General features: G+C 38.9%; 1 protein-coding gene across 1 annotated transcript in view; it reads left to right on the forward strand.

Moving 5' to 3' along the window:
• Positions 1 to 20635, forward strand: part of LOC124154686 (DNA-directed RNA polymerase I subunit RPA2) — a 155598-nt gene that overhangs the window by 66846 nt on the left and 68117 nt on the right. Inside the window, exons 10-13 of the mRNA XM_046528563.1 lie at positions 17 to 145; positions 6118 to 6401; positions 8929 to 9123; positions 15598 to 15705. Of these exons, the coding sequence (XP_046384519.1) occupies positions 17 to 145; positions 6118 to 6401; positions 8929 to 9123; positions 15598 to 15705 (716 nt within the window). The remainder of the gene's footprint in view (positions 1 to 16; positions 146 to 6117; positions 6402 to 8928; positions 9124 to 15597; positions 15706 to 20635) is intronic.

Genomic DNA, 20635 nt, shown 5'->3' on the forward strand with positions numbered 1-20635 from the left:
GATTCTTTTCTTTAAGGGTTGGTTATAATGGCAGAGAACATCAATCGCTTGCGGTATATGTCCCATTTTCGAGCTGTTCACCGAGGTTCCTTTTTTACTCAAATGAGGAGCACAGAAGCAAGGAAACTGTTGCCAGAGTCATGGGGTAAGTGAATAAAATATTTTTATGGAAAAGAAAGATGTGAAAGAGAAAAAATAGGCATGAGTGAAAAGATTGGCTGATGGGAAAATTGAGTGGAGAGCAGCATCAAAGCAATCTTAGGATTGTTGACGAGTGATAATGAAGATGTGTGCAGTGTACTTAATGATGGCTTGGCTGCAGAAATGCTTTATACAGATTGAAACAGCATAAGCTCGTGTAAAAGCCATACATGTGTAAAAGATGCACCACTATTTCTAGCATCGAAGCCAAAGGAAAAAAAAATTGCGGCATTTTTTTAATGTGGTGTTGCAGATGTATGCGTGGACTTTCAACAGTCATCAAAATTTCCTCTTTCCATACTAATAATGTACGTGCCATTTTTTCAGCTAAATTTACACCCTGGGAGATATGAAGGCATTCACTTGTAGTCTTAACCTTATGATGCTTACTAGGTATAGTCGGATCGGATACCTCTGAACCAAATATCCACAGATAATGCCCTTTACCTTGTACTCCGGATCCAAATTCGTCAAAAAATTGAATCTGAATTCGAAATTTTAAATGAATGCTTTCATGGATAAGAGGGAGTAGAAAGAGTTCCGATCCTCTCTTCTCATACACCGTTGCTCTATGATGCTTGTCCTACTCACGAACAATTTTGTTTAAAAGCTCTCTTAGGGGTATTGCAATAGAATTGTAGCCGTGGAAAATTTTAAGGCAAAACATGACAGGCACATAGCATGAACCCTCCCAAGAGATTGAACAACAATCATGGGAATCTCAGCGCCGTAGGATAATAACCAAGTCTTAGATTTCACAGAACCATACTCGGTCCTCCATGAGCCAATGCCTCTGCTGTATTTTTTTTCTTTCCGAGACCCCACAGACTAGAAATCACTTGCCTCAAAGGAAAATATCAAGTTTCACGGGAACTATGGAAATGTGTTTCATCCCTATCCCATTTCACCAACTGACCTTTTTCGGTTTACCTGGTTCAATTCTCCCAGTTTCTGGAAGCCAAATGCTAGGTGAGTCACCTACTGAGCTCGAAGATCTCTAGATAGCTTTTGGCAATTGTATGATTGTATGACATGCATGAGGTTCAAAAAAGATTGTGACCTGGCGCAACGCATATCGCTAATGCATTTAAGTTTTTTAAGCTCTAATTTATTGACCTAAAGATTTATAGTCACAGCAAGGCTACTAATATTCAACATACGAGGTCTGTTCAAAAAGTACCCGGGATTTTTAAATTTCGCGGGTCTGGAGAGTCCGATTGTCAAAATTTTTTTTATTGTGTTGGTATACATGCCCCTAAAGTATGATAAAATTTTCAGCCATATTCACTGTTTACTTTGTCTGTGGTAGTCGCTTAGGTTCGACATGTTTTTATGAACTCTGCGATTTTTGCTTGTTTAAGTAATGGAAGAATTGAAGAGTCAAAGAATTTGTATTGAATTTTGAGTAAAAAATAAAATAAAGTGTAATGAAGTGAGTGAAATGTTACAAAAAGCCTCTGGCCACAGAAAGCCGAGAACTCTGGTGAGTCTGCTATGGAAAAAACAAGTGTTTACGAGTGGTATAAGCGTTTCCAAGATGGCCGCGAAGACGTTGAAGATGACGAACGCCCCGGTCGACCTAGCACGTCAATAATCGATGAAAATGTGGAAAAAGTGGAAAAAATGGTTATAAATGATCGCCGAATAACAATTAGAGACGTTGCTGATGAAGTTGGCATTTCAATTGGCTCATGTCATAACATTTTTTCAAAAGTTTAGGACATGAAACGAGTGGCAGCAAAATTCATTCCAAAACTGCTGAATTTTGACCAAAAAAACAATCGCATGAACATCGCTCAGGAGCTGTTAAATGACGTCAACCACGATCCAAGTTTGCTTGAAAGGGTCATAACTGGTGATGAAACATGGGTGTACGGTTATGATGTTGAAACCAAAACACAATCGTCCACCTGGAAGCATTCAACGTTACCAAGAGCAAAAAAAGCACGTCAAGTTCGATCAAATGTCAAGGTTTTGCTTACTTTTTTCTTCGATTATAATGGCATAGTGCTTCAAGAGTTCTTACCACAAGGTCGTACGGTTAATAAGGAGTATTACCTTGAAGTTATGCGATGTTTGCGTGAAGCAATCCGAAAAAAATGCCCCGATTTATGGAAAAAGAATTCATGGCTTTTGCACCACGATAACGCACCTGCTCACTCGTCGTTGCTTGTTCATAATTTTTTGGCCAAAAACAATACTGTAGTCATGCCCCAACCTCCATATTCACCAGATATGGCTCCGTGTGACTTTTTCCTGTTCCCAAAGTTGAAGAGACCCATGAAAGGCCGGCGTTTTTCCTCGATTGAAGAAATGAAGGCCGAATCGCTGAGAGTGCTCAAGGACATAACAGAAAGTGAATATCAAAAGTGCTTCGAAGATTGGAAAAACACTGGCATAAGTGTATTATATCTGGGGGGGACTACTTTGAAGGGGACCACATTGATGTAGACGAATAAATAAATATATTTTTGAAAAAACGAAAATTCCACGTACTTTTTGAACAGACCTCGTATTCCAAACAGGACCATTTCGGAAGAAACAAGGGTAGCATGAGTGCATTTAAACAAGACTGGACAGACTGGAAACTTCAGGCAACGCAAGCTGCGTACATCACATTGCTGTGCCTTTTCCCCTTTGCTTTGAAGGCAACGACGTCACATGCAAAATCAGACGTGTTCTTCCTTTGCTCCTTCGCTGGTAGCCTCGTTGCTTGAAAGACAGAGGGAGCGTGCTCCTTCCCCTCGACCTCTCCTTCAGCACTCTTCACTTATAAGCATTTCCAATTTCTTCTATCCACCATTTAGTCCAGCAATCTACACGCTTGTTTGAATTTTTAAACCGCAGGTATTGACACCAATATAATTATCAATGGCAATAATCCTCATAGTAGTGTCTGAAGATGATTTAAAAAATCAGGTCCTTATCGTAATGGAAGTTACTCGGCAAGACAGATGTTGACTATTAACCGGGTAATGTCCTTCAAAACTTCCCGTTTCTCTACTTTTGATAAGCGATTACTATATGCAGTATAAATGCCGCAGGATGCCCACTCGTGGCAGTAAATTTAGCGCGCCCTCCGGAGCAAAAAACCCCGCGTGATATTTTCCATGTTCACATCTGAAGTACCGAGGTGACGGCGCGATGCTTACAAGAAAAGCAAACAGGAGCATTTTAAAAATACGTCACTAAGGGAGAATCTCCCCTGCCTGCCGCTTGTTTTTGACCCAGGGTTTCAGATGACTGACTCACGCTGAAAACCAAGGCCACTCCGTTCCCTTTGGACTTGCGACTGGTGAAGGGGAGGGGGGAAGATAAGAAGTTTGTGTATGAGATGCAGCCCCATTTTCGGCTGCAATTTCTGGGCAACAAGGTGCACCTCTTACACACGCTTATACGCTAAATTTGTGGAAAAGTGCCATCTTGTTACCTTGACATCAATTAGGGGCCCGTTTTTTACACATTGATAAAGAAGGTCATGCTAAATTGGACATTTTTGGCTACATGGAGCCTTTGGGAATAATATGCTTGTTTGTTTGCTTATGAATTTCATCAACCAAGCTGATATGTATTAATTTTAGAAAAGCTGCGGCTATTATTTCTCGATCAAAGTTTTGCTCTGTTTTTTTTTTACTTAGAATTAATACTATGTGCAAAAAATTATAAAATTTTTATTCTTTTAAAAATGTTATAATTTTTTTTCACTCATTCACCCAAGAAGAGAAAAATTTTTCCACTTGCAAGACTTAATCAGCTTTTGCAATGAAAACTCAAGCCAAGTCAACCCAATTCAAGCCTAGCTCAATTCAACTCAACCCAAGGCCATGACAGTCCTCGGCTCTCATCCTCGCCAGTGGCTGGAAGCAGATGATACCTCTTCACCTCTCACCTACACTGAATGGGTTCAAGGAAACTCACTCTAGTTTTGAGTAAATAGGAGAAAATGACTTTTTCATAGATTTTTTTTCATGATAATCGAATTATAATTAATATTTTCATTGCTAAACACTTTAACACATCACATGGACTGATATATTTTTCCTCATGAATTTCAGTTATAATCATTCTATTGGTACTTGCATCTATTTCCTCTTATTCAAGCGGAATGTTTTTTTTTATCAAATGCTATCTTTGATGCTAATTTCTTTATCAATTTCTGCATAATTCTCCTCTTCTCTAACTCTCATATGCTGTACAATGCTGTCATTTACCTCTCTTCTCCATTTTTGTGTCCAAATTGTTTTCCGCAAAGTATTTAATGTCCACAATTAAACTCATTTACTTATGTTTTGTTTACGTAGACTGCTTTAAGTCAAAGAAGTCATTACAGGCTGAAATTAGGGACTAAATAACCAGCAGCCAACAGTCAAATATTTCTATGACTTTGAAGTAACATTAGTCCCATTATATTATGAAATATTTTAAAAAATGTATGTGTAATGCACATTTTGTTGGAAAATTTAAGGGCAAGCCTAACATTTTGTTAGCTCAACCATTTGCTGAATGTTTCTGATATAATGCATACGCAGATGCCCAAAATTTCCTGCTTGAGATCTACTGAGTTTAGGTGGCTAGATATCTTACCTTCACTCAGCTCTGTGGAACTTCCAAGGAATTTTCCCTTGAAATGAGAAAGGAGGAGTAGGCTGTGACCCATTGCATATGCAGGTAATGTTTGGGGCCTTGGAGTGGGGCTGGATGATGTGGAAAAGGTAGTCAAATTTCACCCCACAGTCAACTGCACAAATGGTTATGCAATATAGTAGTTGAGTTTCAAAAAATAGAAATATGCACGTAAGAAATCATTAGCCATGCCACTCTTATGGACCTTGTGATATGTATTGAAAAGTTTTAAGATAAGAAAAATGTCCACAGTGTGTGTGCAGCATCAAATCATCCGTCACTGAGACTTGATCAATGGCACCTCTGCGTCGTTGAATGATACTGTATCCACTGCACAACCAGAACAATTGTGCCATAAGGCAGTCTCAATATGTTGGCTGTGTCCACATATGTACCGACAAGAGTAAACTCCATTCCAGGTGATTCGTGGGCGAGGCATACTTCGGAGAGTATGGGGAAGAATTTGTAGCTGGATCTTTTTGCATGTTGTGATTATTCAACGGATATGATTATATCCTTGGTACAGGGCATATGGCTTTTATAATTCCTAGTTGTATGAGAGCATTTCAAGGGCAACATTTTGGATGACAAGTAGTTCCTGAACTGGCCACTTTCAGATGCCAGAGAGCTTGAGTTAATTTTTTCCATCGCTGTACATGTGTACGTAGTCCTGATGATACTGCAGTGCAGTGCAACATGTAGTGTCCGATGAAGTTTTCTTACCTCTTGCCAAAATAATTTATTTAAAGATTTACTGGAGATGCACTTGGTGGTAATTGTAAAATATCTTACTTTGTGAGAAGTGGTTAAATTCACTTTGATTACTCTGGGAAAAAATTCCCCAGCACAAGGAATCGAACCACAGAACTTTGGATTTCAAGGCCCCTGGTCAGCTTTAGAGTTAGAATGATGGAATGGTATCTTGGTTGTCCATTTTCCCTTGCATTGCCATTCCTGATGGACTGCAAGGACATGGGCCTAACATCTAGCCCTATGAGCCTCGGTGAATTGTCACGGGAATCAAGGATTCTGGATAGCATAGAGGTCAGCTCAGTAGTCTAGAAAGCCAAAAGTCTGTGGTTTGGTTTCCTGTTTGCAGTAATTATTTCCCTTGGCAAGTGAAGTGAATATTGCTGAGGTTCGCTGGACAGGACTCAAGAATCATGCAAACTGTCATCATGCAGCTGTGATAAATATCCCTGATATTATTTTAATTTGGTGGGAAATGTTTTATTTGAAATTTGTAAAGTGTCTGGTGAAAGTAATCATTTGCTGTGTGTTGTTGTTGTGTAGGGTTTCTGTGTCCCGTCCACACGCCAGACGGCACTCCCTGTGGCCTGCTCAACCACCTGACCAAGAAGTGCCACGTAGTGTGTCAGCCCCCCTCCAGGTGGATGATCAAAGAACTCCCCAATGTGCTCATCTCTCTGGGCATGCTGCCTTTGGGCCACGGCCCATACCCCCGTGTGCCCTTGCTCGAGGTGATGCTTGACGGATGTCTGCTCGGCTTCATTCCAGATGAGAAGGCTCTGACTTTTGAGAGCCAGCTGCGCATGCTCAAGGTGGCGGGCATCAAGGTCAGTCGAACAAAGAGGGGAAGATCCTTGAAACCAGTTATAGGAAAAAATTGAGTTATGCACTTAATTTGGTGGAATAAACAACTTGGAGCACATATTTTCCATACAGTTTTTTATGTATCGACTTCAAGAAGTAAGCGTCATTTTCAAGGGGGAGCCAGCAAGGGTAGGAGATATGTGGAAAATACAAAGATATTTCATTTACAATGTTCAGGAAGTATCATCTTCATCACTTAATTTCCTATGTAAATCATTAGCATTTTGTCTCTGTGGCATATATGAAATAAATTTTTGAGTTGTAGAAATACACACTGTACATACGTGCTGTATTGAAATTGATTTGATTCTTAGCTGTCTCATTGTCTTTCCTGAATTTACTTCTCCAATCCACTTTAATATCAAAGTTTTTTTTTCTCGAAGTCTCTTCTTACACAATAATGAAATATTCATGGTGAAGCAAAAACCCGAGTACTGTTCCACAATTTTTTTTTGCTGTCGACTAGTTTCGATGTCTATAGCATCATTCTCAAGACAAACCGAAAGAGCACTTACAATGTCAAACCTTATATATCCGACAACAGAAGGGGGGGTAGAAGTTAGAGGGAGGGTCCAAACATAAAAGTATAAAATCTGGGGAGGGAGAGGCGGATAGAAGGTAAGGTGGTGGTGAGGTTAATGGGAGGGGTGGGGGAAGGAGGGATTGGCAAGGAAGAAGTCAGATTGTGAAACAACTTACTAGAAATGGGAACACTTGAATTCAGTCATGTCATTTAAAATTGTGGTATTGGGTGCAAGAGAGCATTTTGTGATTTCAAGAATTTCTAAAACATCCAATTTAACACTTTTGTCAAATATAAGTAAAAATTTAATGCTAAAATCACACTTATGGCCGGATTCGATGAGATACTTGGAAAAATGTGTCTTGAAGTTTTTCAATCTAGCACTTCTTTTATGTTCGTCGACACGAGCTTTAAGCTTTGTTGGACCGATATACTGTTCATTGCACTCATCACATTTCTGACCATAGACTCCACTTCTATCTTCAGGAAGCACTTTGTCCTTTGAGTTGAAAATCACTTTTCCTGGGGAGGTAGGGGATTAAAAACACACTCAATATTTGTCTTTTAGAAAGAGATTATGAACAATACGAATATTGAAATACATGTTGCTATTGGTATTACTCCTTAAATGGATTAAAATATTTGTAATGTGCATGTAGTTAAAAAAAGAATGAGACCAAACATGACGTATATCTGACATTATTTAAGCATATTAAGCAAAGAAATAATAGGGAAAGTACATAGAGCGTACTGGAGGTGGTGCCCCTTATAATGGCAGGGAGTGAAGCCCAGAAGGCGAGGTATAATTGCACTTTCAGCCATATTATAACACAGGTTAACTAGTATAACACAGCATAACTATTACACAGATTCTCTCAGGGAAATTACCAATTTTTGCTTTTTACTCTTAAAATAATGCCTTAGGGGATTTTTCGCAGCAGGTGCGATGAAAGTAAGTATTAATACATGCCCAAATGTATTAATTAGTATTGGATTAGAGCCATTGTGTTCCATAGGAAGAGAATTATCAACGGACGATGAGGTGTTTTCTCAAACCTAATAGACTCAAGTGTTACTTGCTAAACAACAGCTGGCAATTTGAAAATTGCATTAATTTCAACGTTCTGAATCCTATTGAAGAGATTGCTATGTAACCGTCGTTTCTTCTGCAAACGTAATTTGTCACCATTAAACACACTAATAATTGCTACTATGTGATATAAATATTGACCAAATCCTGAGATGAAATATTTTTCAATGGTATATCAATCAATGGTACCATGTGGCGGGTGTAGATTCGTCCGCCACGCAGGCTAAGCCACGTCGTCTCAGTTACTCTATGGTGTTGCTGAACCGGCGTGTTGAGCAGTTTAGTGTGGAGGTTATAAGAACTGTGGCATTGAGGCATGCGAATAAGTTGTCAATTAAAGTAAGAATTTAAGCTACATCGCAGAATACAGTATCTATTTTGAACTGACTCACAAGATATAACAACTTAACGATGGTGCTGTCAGAAGTTGGGAGAGTTTCACTATCGATTCTGATGCTGTGCTAACTATCTATGAAGTATGTAAACTTGCTACAAGCATATTTCGCGTAGCCTTTCCACTGATGTAATGTGACACATTGGTTGATCATGCATTCTTTAACATGTCTTAGTTATTTAAATTTTTTCACTTGGCAAGTTTTTTTGTCAGAGCTTTCCTGCTTATTTACATCATTAGTGAAATTATTTTCATTCACTTATTGTGGCTGTTCATTTAAATTTGCCATTGATTCAGATAATAAAGAGTTCATCCTTACAACCGAGAACCAATGGGGGAGAACTGGACCGAGAAGAGAAATAATTTAAGAACCAGCTCATCCATTAATATTACTCTATTTATTGTTGTACTTATAATTATTATTACCTTGTGGCTACTTACAATCTTTAATGTATGATGACAACCATTTTTCTTGTGCCGTAGGTCCCTAGAATGATGGAAATAGTGATGATTGAAAGGAAGCCAAAGGGGCAGTATCCTGGAATCTATCTTTTCACGTCTACTGCCCGTCTGATGAGGCCAGTGCTCAACATAGCGGCCCAGAAAGTTGAAATGATTGGCACTTTTGAACAGGTTTACCTCAACATCTGCCTCTCTCCAAGTGAGGCTTACACCGGGGTTGGTATAACCATTAATTAATTGTTGATTTTTTATTGAACTTTTAAGATTAAAATTTAGTTGGGGATTCTTGAAATCATTCGCTTAAACTAGAATTCAATCCCTGGTTTCCCAAATGTCTGTCAAGTGTTCTGCAATTTGAAATACTAAGGCATGTTCTTTGTCTGCAGCGTTTTGTGGCTGTAGAATTGGTTTTCCGTGGAAATTTACATTTTGCTTTTGGGAATGAGAAAACATTATTATTACAGGCTATTTTGTCTTGGCCTGTGAGCAGAAACCATATTTCAACTTCGTAAAGTTCATTTTTGTGAACGGCTCCCAGTGGAGATTTGGTGAAGGTCCTCTCTCTCTCAATTCCCTCTTTATTCTCCTCATTTGAGGTGTTGCTCAGTGTGCTTGCTTTGTTTTCTGCCAGCCTTAGCAGTCTTGCTGTTTCCATGTCCAGTTCAATGGTAGGCCCTCGCAAAATTCCTTTCACTTTAGTAACTCACCCTAGAGTGGTTTGTTTTTTCCCATAGTGGTTTGTCGTACGTCTTTTCCCTTCCTCCCTCAGAAAACGACCATGAGGAGAGGGTTGGCTTTCCCATCCCAGTGATAATGATAATGATAATATTTATTTGCCCAAAGGACACATTATATCATGATACAATCATAACACAAGTTATTGTGTGTCCTCTCCTTAGTGAACCCTTTCCTGAACTTTAAGCCAATTCTGGCATTTTGGGCCACGACAAAACAAACAGACTCAAAATGAATTCACTCTGGGATTGGTCTTTCTGACATGAGACAGGGAAGAATTCACACTCAAGATTGTTCAAGCCTTGAAAATGAAGTTTTTGAGAAAGTATTGAATTAAAAATACAAGGAAACACTCTTGATGAGTCATGGGCAATGGAGGATTTATCTTAGAAAGCATTTAGAATTTCATTTCAATGGCAGACTCTGTAGATAAGGTAGATACATATGCCATGCAGGCTAGGCTGCATCTGCTCAGTTTATCAATGGTGTCACTGTACTGGCGTGTTGGGCAGTTTAATGTTGAGGTTAAAAGAACTGTGACAGTGAAGCATGCGAATAAGTTGTCATTCATAGTAAGAATTTAAGCTACATCCCAGAATGTAGTATATACTAGAGGTGGGTTAAACTGTTCATTTTGATGAACCGTTCACTTGGAACCTGTTCAGTAAAAAGAACAGTTCAAAATATCTGTTCCTGGCAAACAGTCAGGGTCGTTCAGGTAGAAAATACTTTTTATTGGACGTTTTGAGTAAAAGAAGGCTTAGTGTGGTATCATATGGTTTGTGCAGCTTGTGATAGTAATTTCAAGCAAATTCAATCCCGGGCAATTTCTTGGTCATCTGTGTGCAGGGTATGCTGTCGGCTTATAGAATAACCCAGAATTAATATTTATCAACCCAGCTTCTGATGTTGTTCACGTATTTAGTACCAGAAAAGTTCTAAAATGCTGCTCTTATGAGCAAGTTAGACTTTCATGCACAGCTAACTGTTCTTAATAAATATTTTTAGTATAAAGGTCATTTGTAAATCTCTCTCTTAGTTATCTCAGGCATCTATCCACTCTAACAATGCAATTTACTATCAATAATAGCATGCGTAAGACTGTGAGAAATAATCAGTTTACACACGAGCCCATGTTGAGTTCAAAATGGCTCCTTTATTGGCAATTTGAACAGGGTTTTGATGATCCTATGCATTAAGTGTTCGCGTAATTACCTTGCTATCCATCCACGAGGGAGGTAGTGTCTGGCTGTCTCTCATTCTGGAAGCACTGAATCATAAGGTGTGGGCTTGAACTAAATTCATGAGAGAATGTGCAAAAGACTTCAGTCGGTGCATAGCAAGTGTCTAAGCAGCAAACAGTGGAGAAGAAGCAGGGGCTGGGACTAGGCGTACATGACAGCAGTGAAGACAAAGATGAAAGTGAGGTGGAGTATCTTAAATATTGGGCTTTATTTACCACCAATTTGTTTTGCAGGCTACTCGTAATGAAGAGGCACTTCCAACTCTAACCATGAACTTTCTTGTAGCCGTTCTCTATCCGTTCCCCATTCCGAGCGATCTTTCTTTCCAAAACCTTTGTTTACTCTCTCCTACAGCCTTTTGTTGATCTTCCTGACACCCAACTTATGCATCCCTAAACCCCCTCCACTAGCATTTCTCCCCTTCCCTAGCATTTCTTGGTGATGACCTTGAATGCATAGTAAAAAACATGGCCCCCAAACGTAGTCTCAGGCAAGGCTGAAGGCCCTTTACCCCCCACCCCTATTCCTCCCACCCGCTGCACCTCTCTTTATCCTGCCCCTACTTCCTCAACTAGGCAGCACCCATCCCACTCTTATTTACCCCACCCCCTTGGAATGCTCTCTGACTGTGGAAGTGCATGGTTCATCTCTACCAGCTATAGTTTCCAACTGGAGAGAGGCTGGAGAAGTATTTTTCATTATCGGGGAAATGAAGAAAAAAACTTTGTTTTTCGCATTCATTTTATTGGCTATGACATGTGTTTTGTCATTTCGTGACATACTTTCAATCTATCCTCACTCCCGTGAGGTGGTTTAGCAAGCCCTCCCGCTCAGTTCACGCAAAGATACGGCTGGGCTACCTGCCTTGCCAATTCCGTAATTGATCCTAATCATTTTAGCCAAGTTAGGAAGCACGAATCACATATTGGGGAAAAACAAAATACCAACTTTTAAAAATCAATTATTTTATGTTCATGGGATAAAAAAATGAGCAATGGGGAACATGCATGAAATTATTTCATTATGCTAGTAAGTCTCATTGAATAGACAGTTTTCTCACGAGTCCAAATATATAAGCCGAAACTCTACTAGTACTCCACAAACGTCAGTAAATGCTAAGTAGAATTGCTTGATAATCGCTTGAAATCACGTGACCTGAAACACCTTCTGATGACATTGTGCGGTGCACCATTCACTTCGCTAAGAGAGTGTAGCGGTAAAGCCTTGATTGCAATATATCGAAGAAAAAATCTTCATCAGCTTTGTAGTTGTTCCTCGAAGGACAAATTGACTTAAAAGGAAGTTATGAAGGCACAATACGGCTGTTTACTTTTGGTCGGCTCCATTTTGGTGGCTGATTTTCTGAAAAAAACTGATTGCTTCATCACCAGCTTGATGACTGGAGTAGAAGCAAGCAGGTAAATAATTATGTGGTTAATCAAAATTACATTATGAACTTTTTTTAATATTTATTTTTTGGCCATTAGGATTAAATAGATCCATTGCTAGCTGAAAATGTATCTTATGCATTTACTTAGTAACCATGAGGAACTTCGATAGTTTTCCCCAATCGGCTGGAGTTGAGATCCAAATGATCTAAGTATTTGATAGACACAGAAATAAGTTTCAAGTACTATTTACATTGTATTTACTCTAGTTCCTATTTTTGAACCGAAACCCACTGCAGAAACAAGTCAAAATTTTAGGTTTTGCGTTGACATGCAGCGAACTTTTTTGGCTTGACAGTGGCAAATACTGAGTTTACCTTGCCAAAAGCCTCATATTTCTCGTGTATTCCTTATTTTTCTCTGTGGTTTAATTGTAATCAGTATTTATTCTCGTTAATAGCCACCTTCCTTTATATTTAATCCTACAATGGGTAGACTATTAGGTACATTTATAGGGTTGTTTATAAAATGAAATGAGTGATACATCCTAAATTTGGGGGCCACCGGAGATAAACTGGCAGTTCAATAAAATCCTACTGTAACCCTGATTCAAGAGTGTACTTACATTGAGAAATATACGATTGACAATGTAGATAAAGTATTTAACTCCATTCTGTAGGTCGTCAACCACTTTCTTCTATTATTTTTGTCCTTTGGGACACAAGCAAAAACCTTCTCCGGCGAGAAAATAGAGTTACTTGAGCTCTGGGGCACTATACACGATTTCACACGTTTTTATATTGGATATCCATGCTGCAACACACTTATTCCACTAAGCAAATTATGTAGGTTTGCACCGTAGATCTCAATGTGCAATCAACTTATTTTCATTTAATCTTTCGAATTCTCCCCGAAAATCCCCTTTATTTATTTCAACAACGCCTTGGCGACCCAAGATATTCATAATCTGCATTTTGATGTTAAAACAGCAATTATTTTTGCCAAATTTGCATTTTAGCCCCTGCATAGACCGATTTTCTATCCACTGCCTCAGTCTGTCATCAGTGGATACCGTGCTGTGAGGTCATGGTCTGATGATGTCGTGTTTTCAAGCAGCCGATGAAGATTAATTTTTAAAGACTCATAACTCGGCTAAAAAACATTATTCATCCGCAAAATTTTCGGTGAGTATATTTGAGGTAGGGACCTTCTTAGTAAAGTACTTTTAAAAATTGTGCTTGTTCCCCATTTGCTTAATATTTGAAAAGCTTGAGCCAAAACCGGACGTCAGTCTGAAATTATGAGCTTATATTTTGGTTTTGCTAACCCATTATGAACATGACCAACAAACTTAAATGATGCGTGAAATACATCTTGTTTTGGGCTGATTATTTTCTAAATATTGTGTAGATTTAAAAGTTTGCAATGCTGGTTTTGTGTCGAAAACCCTTGAGAAAAATACCTAAATACGTTACCTTTCTTTAGTTATTGGGTTTTATACTTCACCACATTTAAAATGATGCTATGAAATGCTGATGTAGAAATTATTTTTTTTATTTTTATCACTAAAAATAGGTGCGCCATTTACGGAAATAAATATTAGCTTGGAAGGGAGAAAGAAAAAACTAAATAATGGTCAAATTAAATTCTTCTCGGGTGTCTGTCCTGGTAAGGAGCTCCATCTACCTCTGAGCCGATGATTCAATCAAAGACTTTTTCTTTGTCAAAGAGGCCTTTGATACCTACCGGGGTTGAGGTGCTGTGATTATAAAATTGTCTCTCTTCTTCTCTGCAGACTTTCAATAGAAATTAGTTATTTGCTTAGGCATTTCCACACTACCACTTATTTTACGATAATAGCACGACTAATTTGTAGTGCTAATGTAAAAAAAATCTTTTCTCTGTATTAATGATACTTTACATAATTTTCAATACGATGGAGAAAGACACATTAAAACTAAATGAGGGTAAGGTACACGTTTTGGGGTATGATTTTTGGGAATTCACGCAAGTGAACCAATACTTCACCTAAATATGCTTAGAAATGATAAAATGTGTGTTGTACGAAAAAAATGAAAGTGAATAATAACATTTCTCTTTTTATTTACCCGAAAATAGAAGATGCTTCTTCAGCTTTTGTCCATTATGAACCTTGCTCCTGTCGGCATAAAAGAAGAAAGACTTATTATATAGCCGTGGCACCTCACTCCCGGCATCACTGCCCTTGGTGACGAATAGACAGTCTTCCATTTTAATGTCTTCAAAGATGATGGAGCATGGCAGCCGGACGGAGAGCCCGAAAAGAAATTACTTTAAATATTCGCTGGTAGAAAATCATATCCAACAAATATCTATCGTATGCATAGATAATAGTTGCTATTCACTACTGACCACAAAATTCTCAGATGAAATTCTTGTACAAAAATTTTCAAGGTGTTATTTGATTGCGTTTTCTAAAATGGATGGGAATTTTTTTAGGGCTAAGTTCATTTATCTAACTTGAAAGAATGGGAAGTTTAGGGTCATATGATTTTTTAATGATCGTTCACATTTTTTTAAAATTCCATTAAAATAGCCTCCAAAAATGTTAAACAAGGCCAATATATACAGAAAAAGGGGGGTGGGAACAAAAACAAACATTTTTTCGCGACTCATTAAAAATGTTTGAAATTACAAAACTAGATATTATGAAGTGTTTTTTTTTGCGGTCCCACTGACTTTGTATGATCGCGAGCTTAATATTTTGGAACTAGCCCTTGTAATATCCAAATTGGGAAGGAGAAAATAGGTGATACCTTTTTTGACATATCTTAGGACGGAAATGTCTTTTTTGAATGTTTTACCAAAAACTAGAGTTATGGAAATTGGTTGATTACTGTCCAGGACAGTTTTTTCTCCTTTCTTAATTAGAGATGGTTATATATAATTTGTATGCATTAGGAAATACATCTCATTGAAAGCATGAGGAGGAGTTTGTCAGTTATGTTTATTTCTTTTGATAGTATTGTATCACATGATATGCCAAAAACAATGAATATTAATGCATTTGCATTACTTATGGAATGTGATTAAATGTATCTCTATGTATTGAACTGTTTTTATGGCTTAATGTACATGGAGTTTAGCATTCAATCAAGAAGCCCAAACATGTGGCCATTGGTGGCGTATGTTAAATGCCGAGCATGAAATTTGCCATGAGAAAAGCATTTGGGACTGTGATCCATTTGTATCTCCCAATTGCCACTCAACCACGCTACCACTTACACCTCCATCCATTGTTTTGCAATAATTTCTTATCTTCTGTGATTTTATCATTTATACAGGTGACTACGCACCAGGAACTTTCACCAACTGACTTTTTAAGTAATTTGGCTTGTTTGATACCAATGCCTGACTGTAACCAGAGCCCAAGAAATATGTACCAATGCCAGGTTAGTGAGAGGTTAATGTTAGCATTTATACTATCCACCTTGACTTCTCCGAGGCTTTGCACACTCTTCATCATCGACTATTCTTTCATAAACTCAGCCAACAGTTTGGCATACATTTATTATCTTTAGCTTTCTTTCTAGCTTTCTCTGTCACTGAACCTAGCGTGTAATACTCACCCGTGTCTCTTTTACTCGGTGTCCTTAGGCCTTAGTGCCTTTTCAATTTATTTATTAGGTGATGATCTTTCGTCCCACCATATTTCCTTCCTAAGTGATATGGTGACGATTTTAAGATTTATAAGAAAATTAAAAATACTTCTGGCAGTATGAATCTTCAACTTGGTGCTAATTAAACTGCCCTGTGGTGTGATACTTGGAAACTAAACATACAACCTAGAGAATGCAGCATCATGACTCATTATTGCATTGAAAACAAAACCCAACATATTCAACAGCACCATTAATTCATCCCCCGCAACCACAGCTACCACTGTGAAAGACTTGAGCATTCTAACCGGCTAAGAAATATGCCCCATGAATAGATGTAATTGTAGCAGAGCTTATCAAAAATGCAGGAGAGAAGGCTTTAACTCAGCATGTACAAGACTTCCTGCAATATGTATTCAACAGGAGAGTTACCTACTGTCGGCATCAACATGATGTGCCGCTGTACTTTGCAAATTTATATCTGGACTTCAGTGCATGCCATAATAATGAATAATACGTCATTTGAAAGAAACTTTTATTCCCAATTCTGGTTTATTTTTTGTTTTATGAAAAATTCAAAAATGTAGATGCGCTAGTGCAATGAATGACTCCGTGCACCATAAAATTAGCCGTTTTGTCAACTTCATGAACCGTGTATCTCAACTTTGGGAAAACTACTATGTCTGCAACATTCATCTTCCACTATAAGTTGCAAACATTAATATAGATTTAAAAAATGGCTTTTGCATATTCTTAGAACTCATATTTTGTTGTGAAATAAAGAAAATGTTGAAATACTATTTAGTCCTACAGTTTACCCTGAAAGAAAAAATAAAATTGATAGAAACACTTCTTAATTTATTTGAAAATTTTCTATGATCCATGCTCTTTAAAAATGTTGATATTTGTGAATGTTAATAATTTTTATTAATATCATGTTGCCAAACGGGGCCTTAGCGCGTTCCTTCCCCTCCACCTCTCCTTTCCGTGCTTCTGCAGTCCACCTCTTCCTCATGCTGAGCGGTCAAGCACCTCGTCGCACGTGCCGTTCATGCTATTTTAAATACTGTTATTTGTGTTGCTGATTGCGCATTTGCAATTTAATTTAATGATAAAAATGTCTTTCATTCTGTAGAAACTTGTGCGTAGGTTTCCGCGGCGTTGTTCACGATGACTGCTAATTTCCGGGTTCTCCAGCCGCGTCTGTCGTTTATGGTTGACTACAACGACAACCATAAACGACAAGTAGTCAACCATAAACGACAGACGCGGCTGGAGAACCCGGAAATTAGCAATCATTCTGTAGAAACATTTCTATTGAGGTAAGGAGAACCAATGTATGCCATGTGCGTGCACTGTGGCGTGAAATTATCGCGAGGAAGTGCTAAATCCACCTCATCATGCTGAAGCATTTTCGGGTGAAACACAAGTCGATTTGCGATAAGAAAGTGACAAAATTCGGGGGAAACATGCGTGGGGAAAATTTAAATTCAGTCGATGGCAGTGGGGTCGCCAGGAATTTCATTAGGGGGGGTCCAAAACCAGGGGGGAAAATTTTTAAACAACAGGGTACAAAGTAGAGGGTTTCAAACTAATTTTATCACCCTTCACAATCGAAAAGAAACTTCATTTTTCTAAGAAATCTATTGTAAATTTATGATTTTTCAGTATTTTGTTTCCTTTTATGAAGGAAAGTAAATGTGTTTTTGTATTTCAGGGGGTCCGGAACCCCTGGACTTCCCTTTCCCGCTACGCCACTGATCAGTGGTTTATCTGAAGATTTTTCCTATTTCCATTTCCAAACCCAAGCGTTACAGTTTAGGTACTGACATGTAAAGATGTTTTTAAAAAAACAACTTGAAAGCCTATAAAAATGATTTTTGATTTATAAAAATATAAAAATGTATATGAAAATCTAAAAAGCATTCCTTTGATTGTATGTACCCAGAATAAACTTGTGTAATTACTTCGTTTAATAGCAGGAATTTGAAAATGTATTTGGATCCGAAAATATCCGATTCGAAAGATCCGGCTCTGAAAATCAAGGATCCGATCCGAATCCGGATCTGAAAAAAATCCTGGATCCGTCCATCCCTAAAGATGACACATTATTCATTATTATGGCATGCACTGAAGTCCAGATATAAATTTGCAAAGTACAGCGGCACATCATTTTCATGCCGACAGCAGTGACTTTGAGAAAAACATCATCATTCCTATGCCCAAGAAGAAGAGAGTGAAGTGAGTAGATTTTATGTTAATATTAGGGATGGTTGGATCGGATACATTAGATCTGAATATGTGCAGCCCTTCACCGGATCCATCGGATTGAAAGTTGCGGAAGGCATCGAATCTTGATCTGAAATTTTAAATTAATGCTTCAGCGTCCTAAGCATAAGAGTGGAAAGAGTTCAAATTGTCTCTTATTAGCAATTAGGGCCAATACACTGCAATGCATGCCCAACTTACTAACCATGACGTGCTTCTGCTGCCCAACCCCTTACTGAGCGGTCGTCCTGTTCTGTTGAAGTTTGCCACAGTTGTAGACGTGTGTGTATGTACCGTATTTGCACGAATCTAAGACGAACACGATTCTAAGACGAACACGATTCTAAGACGACCCCCCCTTTTTTGGAACTCCACTATGGGAAAAAAAATTTTCTAGGGGAAAACAATCAATGCGCGAATGTTTGGCTATGTTGCCTATGTCCCAGGAAACGCAGGATTTTTGGCGCGTAATGACAGGAATAGTGGTACTTAATCGAGACACTTAGGTCTTATTGTTGATTCGACTAATAGTTTCTTCGGTGGGGCCATGGTCCGAAGACGAATAAAATTAAACTAGTGAAAATGAAACCTGACTTTATTAAATCCACACAGAAAACACTCCGTGGTATGAAGGCAAGCCACCCTGGAAAGTAGGTACAGTAAACTCTTGATTTTACGAAGCAGGATTTTACGAAGTTTTCGATTATACGAAGTGATATTGCGGTCCCGGTGAAAAGCCTATGCTAAATACATGGCGCTATTCGATTATACGAAGTTTCGATTATACGAATTTTTTTGAATTTACGAACCTCGGCTCGGTCCCTAGGAACAAATGGCATTCGTTTATACGAACTACGGCGAAAAATTTGTCAACAAAACTAGTTACGCCGGCGTAAGTAGCTAAAAAATCAGCGCTTCCAACTGTGGTCCATCAAAAGTGCGAAATCGTAAATGATAATGCAACTTTGGAGAGAAATGGGTCGCCAAAAACCTCACTGTGGGAATTTAGGGGGAGTAGGAGTTCAGTTAAAATATCGCGGCTGACATTATGCCCCTATTTACGTGCCTGTTCGTAAACATAGCATCGACAATAATTCGTAGTTTAACATGCCAGGAAGGTCGCGCGGAGTATTTCGTACACCCCTAATTAACCCTTTGCACTGCTGTGAACGTACTTCGAAGACTACTTGACTACTTTTCGCCGAAGCACTTCGAAGGGTCCCTAATCCGGGACCCTTTCCTCGACGAGCTCACCCTCGCTGGCCCCTGAAACTGGGCTATTTTTTAATGCATTACCTGACGCAACCCTGGGTTTCAAAGGGCAAAGGTGCCATGGGGGAAAAAGAGTAAAGTGCGTGTTACTGCGGGGCTGTGCGTCAACCAAACGGGCACGGACAAAATAAGCCCGTTGTCATTGGGAAATTTGAAAGGCCACGGTGCTTAAAACATGTAAAATTGGAAGCCCTCCCCGTTTTTTACCATGCAAATAAAAACAGCTGGATGACCAGAGAAATTTTCCAGCAAACGGTTATACGTGTACAGAGAAAAATTGCTGGAGAGAACTGCAAAATTGTTTTAATAATGGATAATGCCACCGTTCATAAATACGTGGAAGATCTAAAATTGGCTAATGTTCGAGTCCTCTTTTTACCCCCGAACTCAACTAGCAAGTCCCAGCCCTTGGACCAAGGCATTATCCAAGATTTTAAAGTCCTGTACCGGAAGAAGCTTGAGCGGTATTACTTGCGATGGATCTGTATGTATACATTCATCTATTTTGCTCATGTGCGTTTGGATATCGATTTAGATATTTTTATTCATGATTATCATTCTTTCAAATCTATTTGCTACTTTTATAAATGGGAACAGAAATGAATAACATCCCGAAATGGACGTTGATACATGCAATCCGCGCCATAATATCTTTTCGTGTATATATTGGCCTTTGTGAATGAACAACTTAAATATCTTAAGTATTGGGCTCTATTTACCGCCAATTTATATTTCAGGCTTCTCGTAATGAAGACGCACTTCCAAGTCTAACCATGAACTTTCTTCTCACGCGCTTCCCCGTTCTCCCATGCTGGGGTTCTGTCTTTCCAAAGCCTCCCTCCTGCCGCCTTTGGCTGATCTTGCTGACACCCACCTTACGCATCCCAAACCCCTCCCTCCCCAGCATTTCCCATTCACTCCCTCCCTAAGGTGACTGAGCTTGTGTGCGTCGCAAAAAAATACGGCCCCCAAAAGTAGACTGAGGCAGAGCTGAAGGCCATTTCCCCACCCTTCTTTGTCCTGCCCCCTTCACCAGTCCTTGTGATGACCACACTTCTTCCCTCAGGCAATTCCCATCCAACTCTTATTCACCCCACCCACTGGGAAAGTTCCCCGATTGTGGAGAAGGGCATGGTTCATCTTTACCTGAAACGGGGGGAAGTTATTCACCGGAGAGAGGCGG

This window comes from Ischnura elegans, chromosome 2 (genome assembly GCF_921293095.1).
Source record: "Ischnura elegans chromosome 2, ioIscEleg1.1, whole genome shotgun sequence".
Lineage (NCBI taxonomy): Eukaryota > Metazoa > Arthropoda > Insecta > Odonata > Coenagrionidae > Ischnura > Ischnura elegans.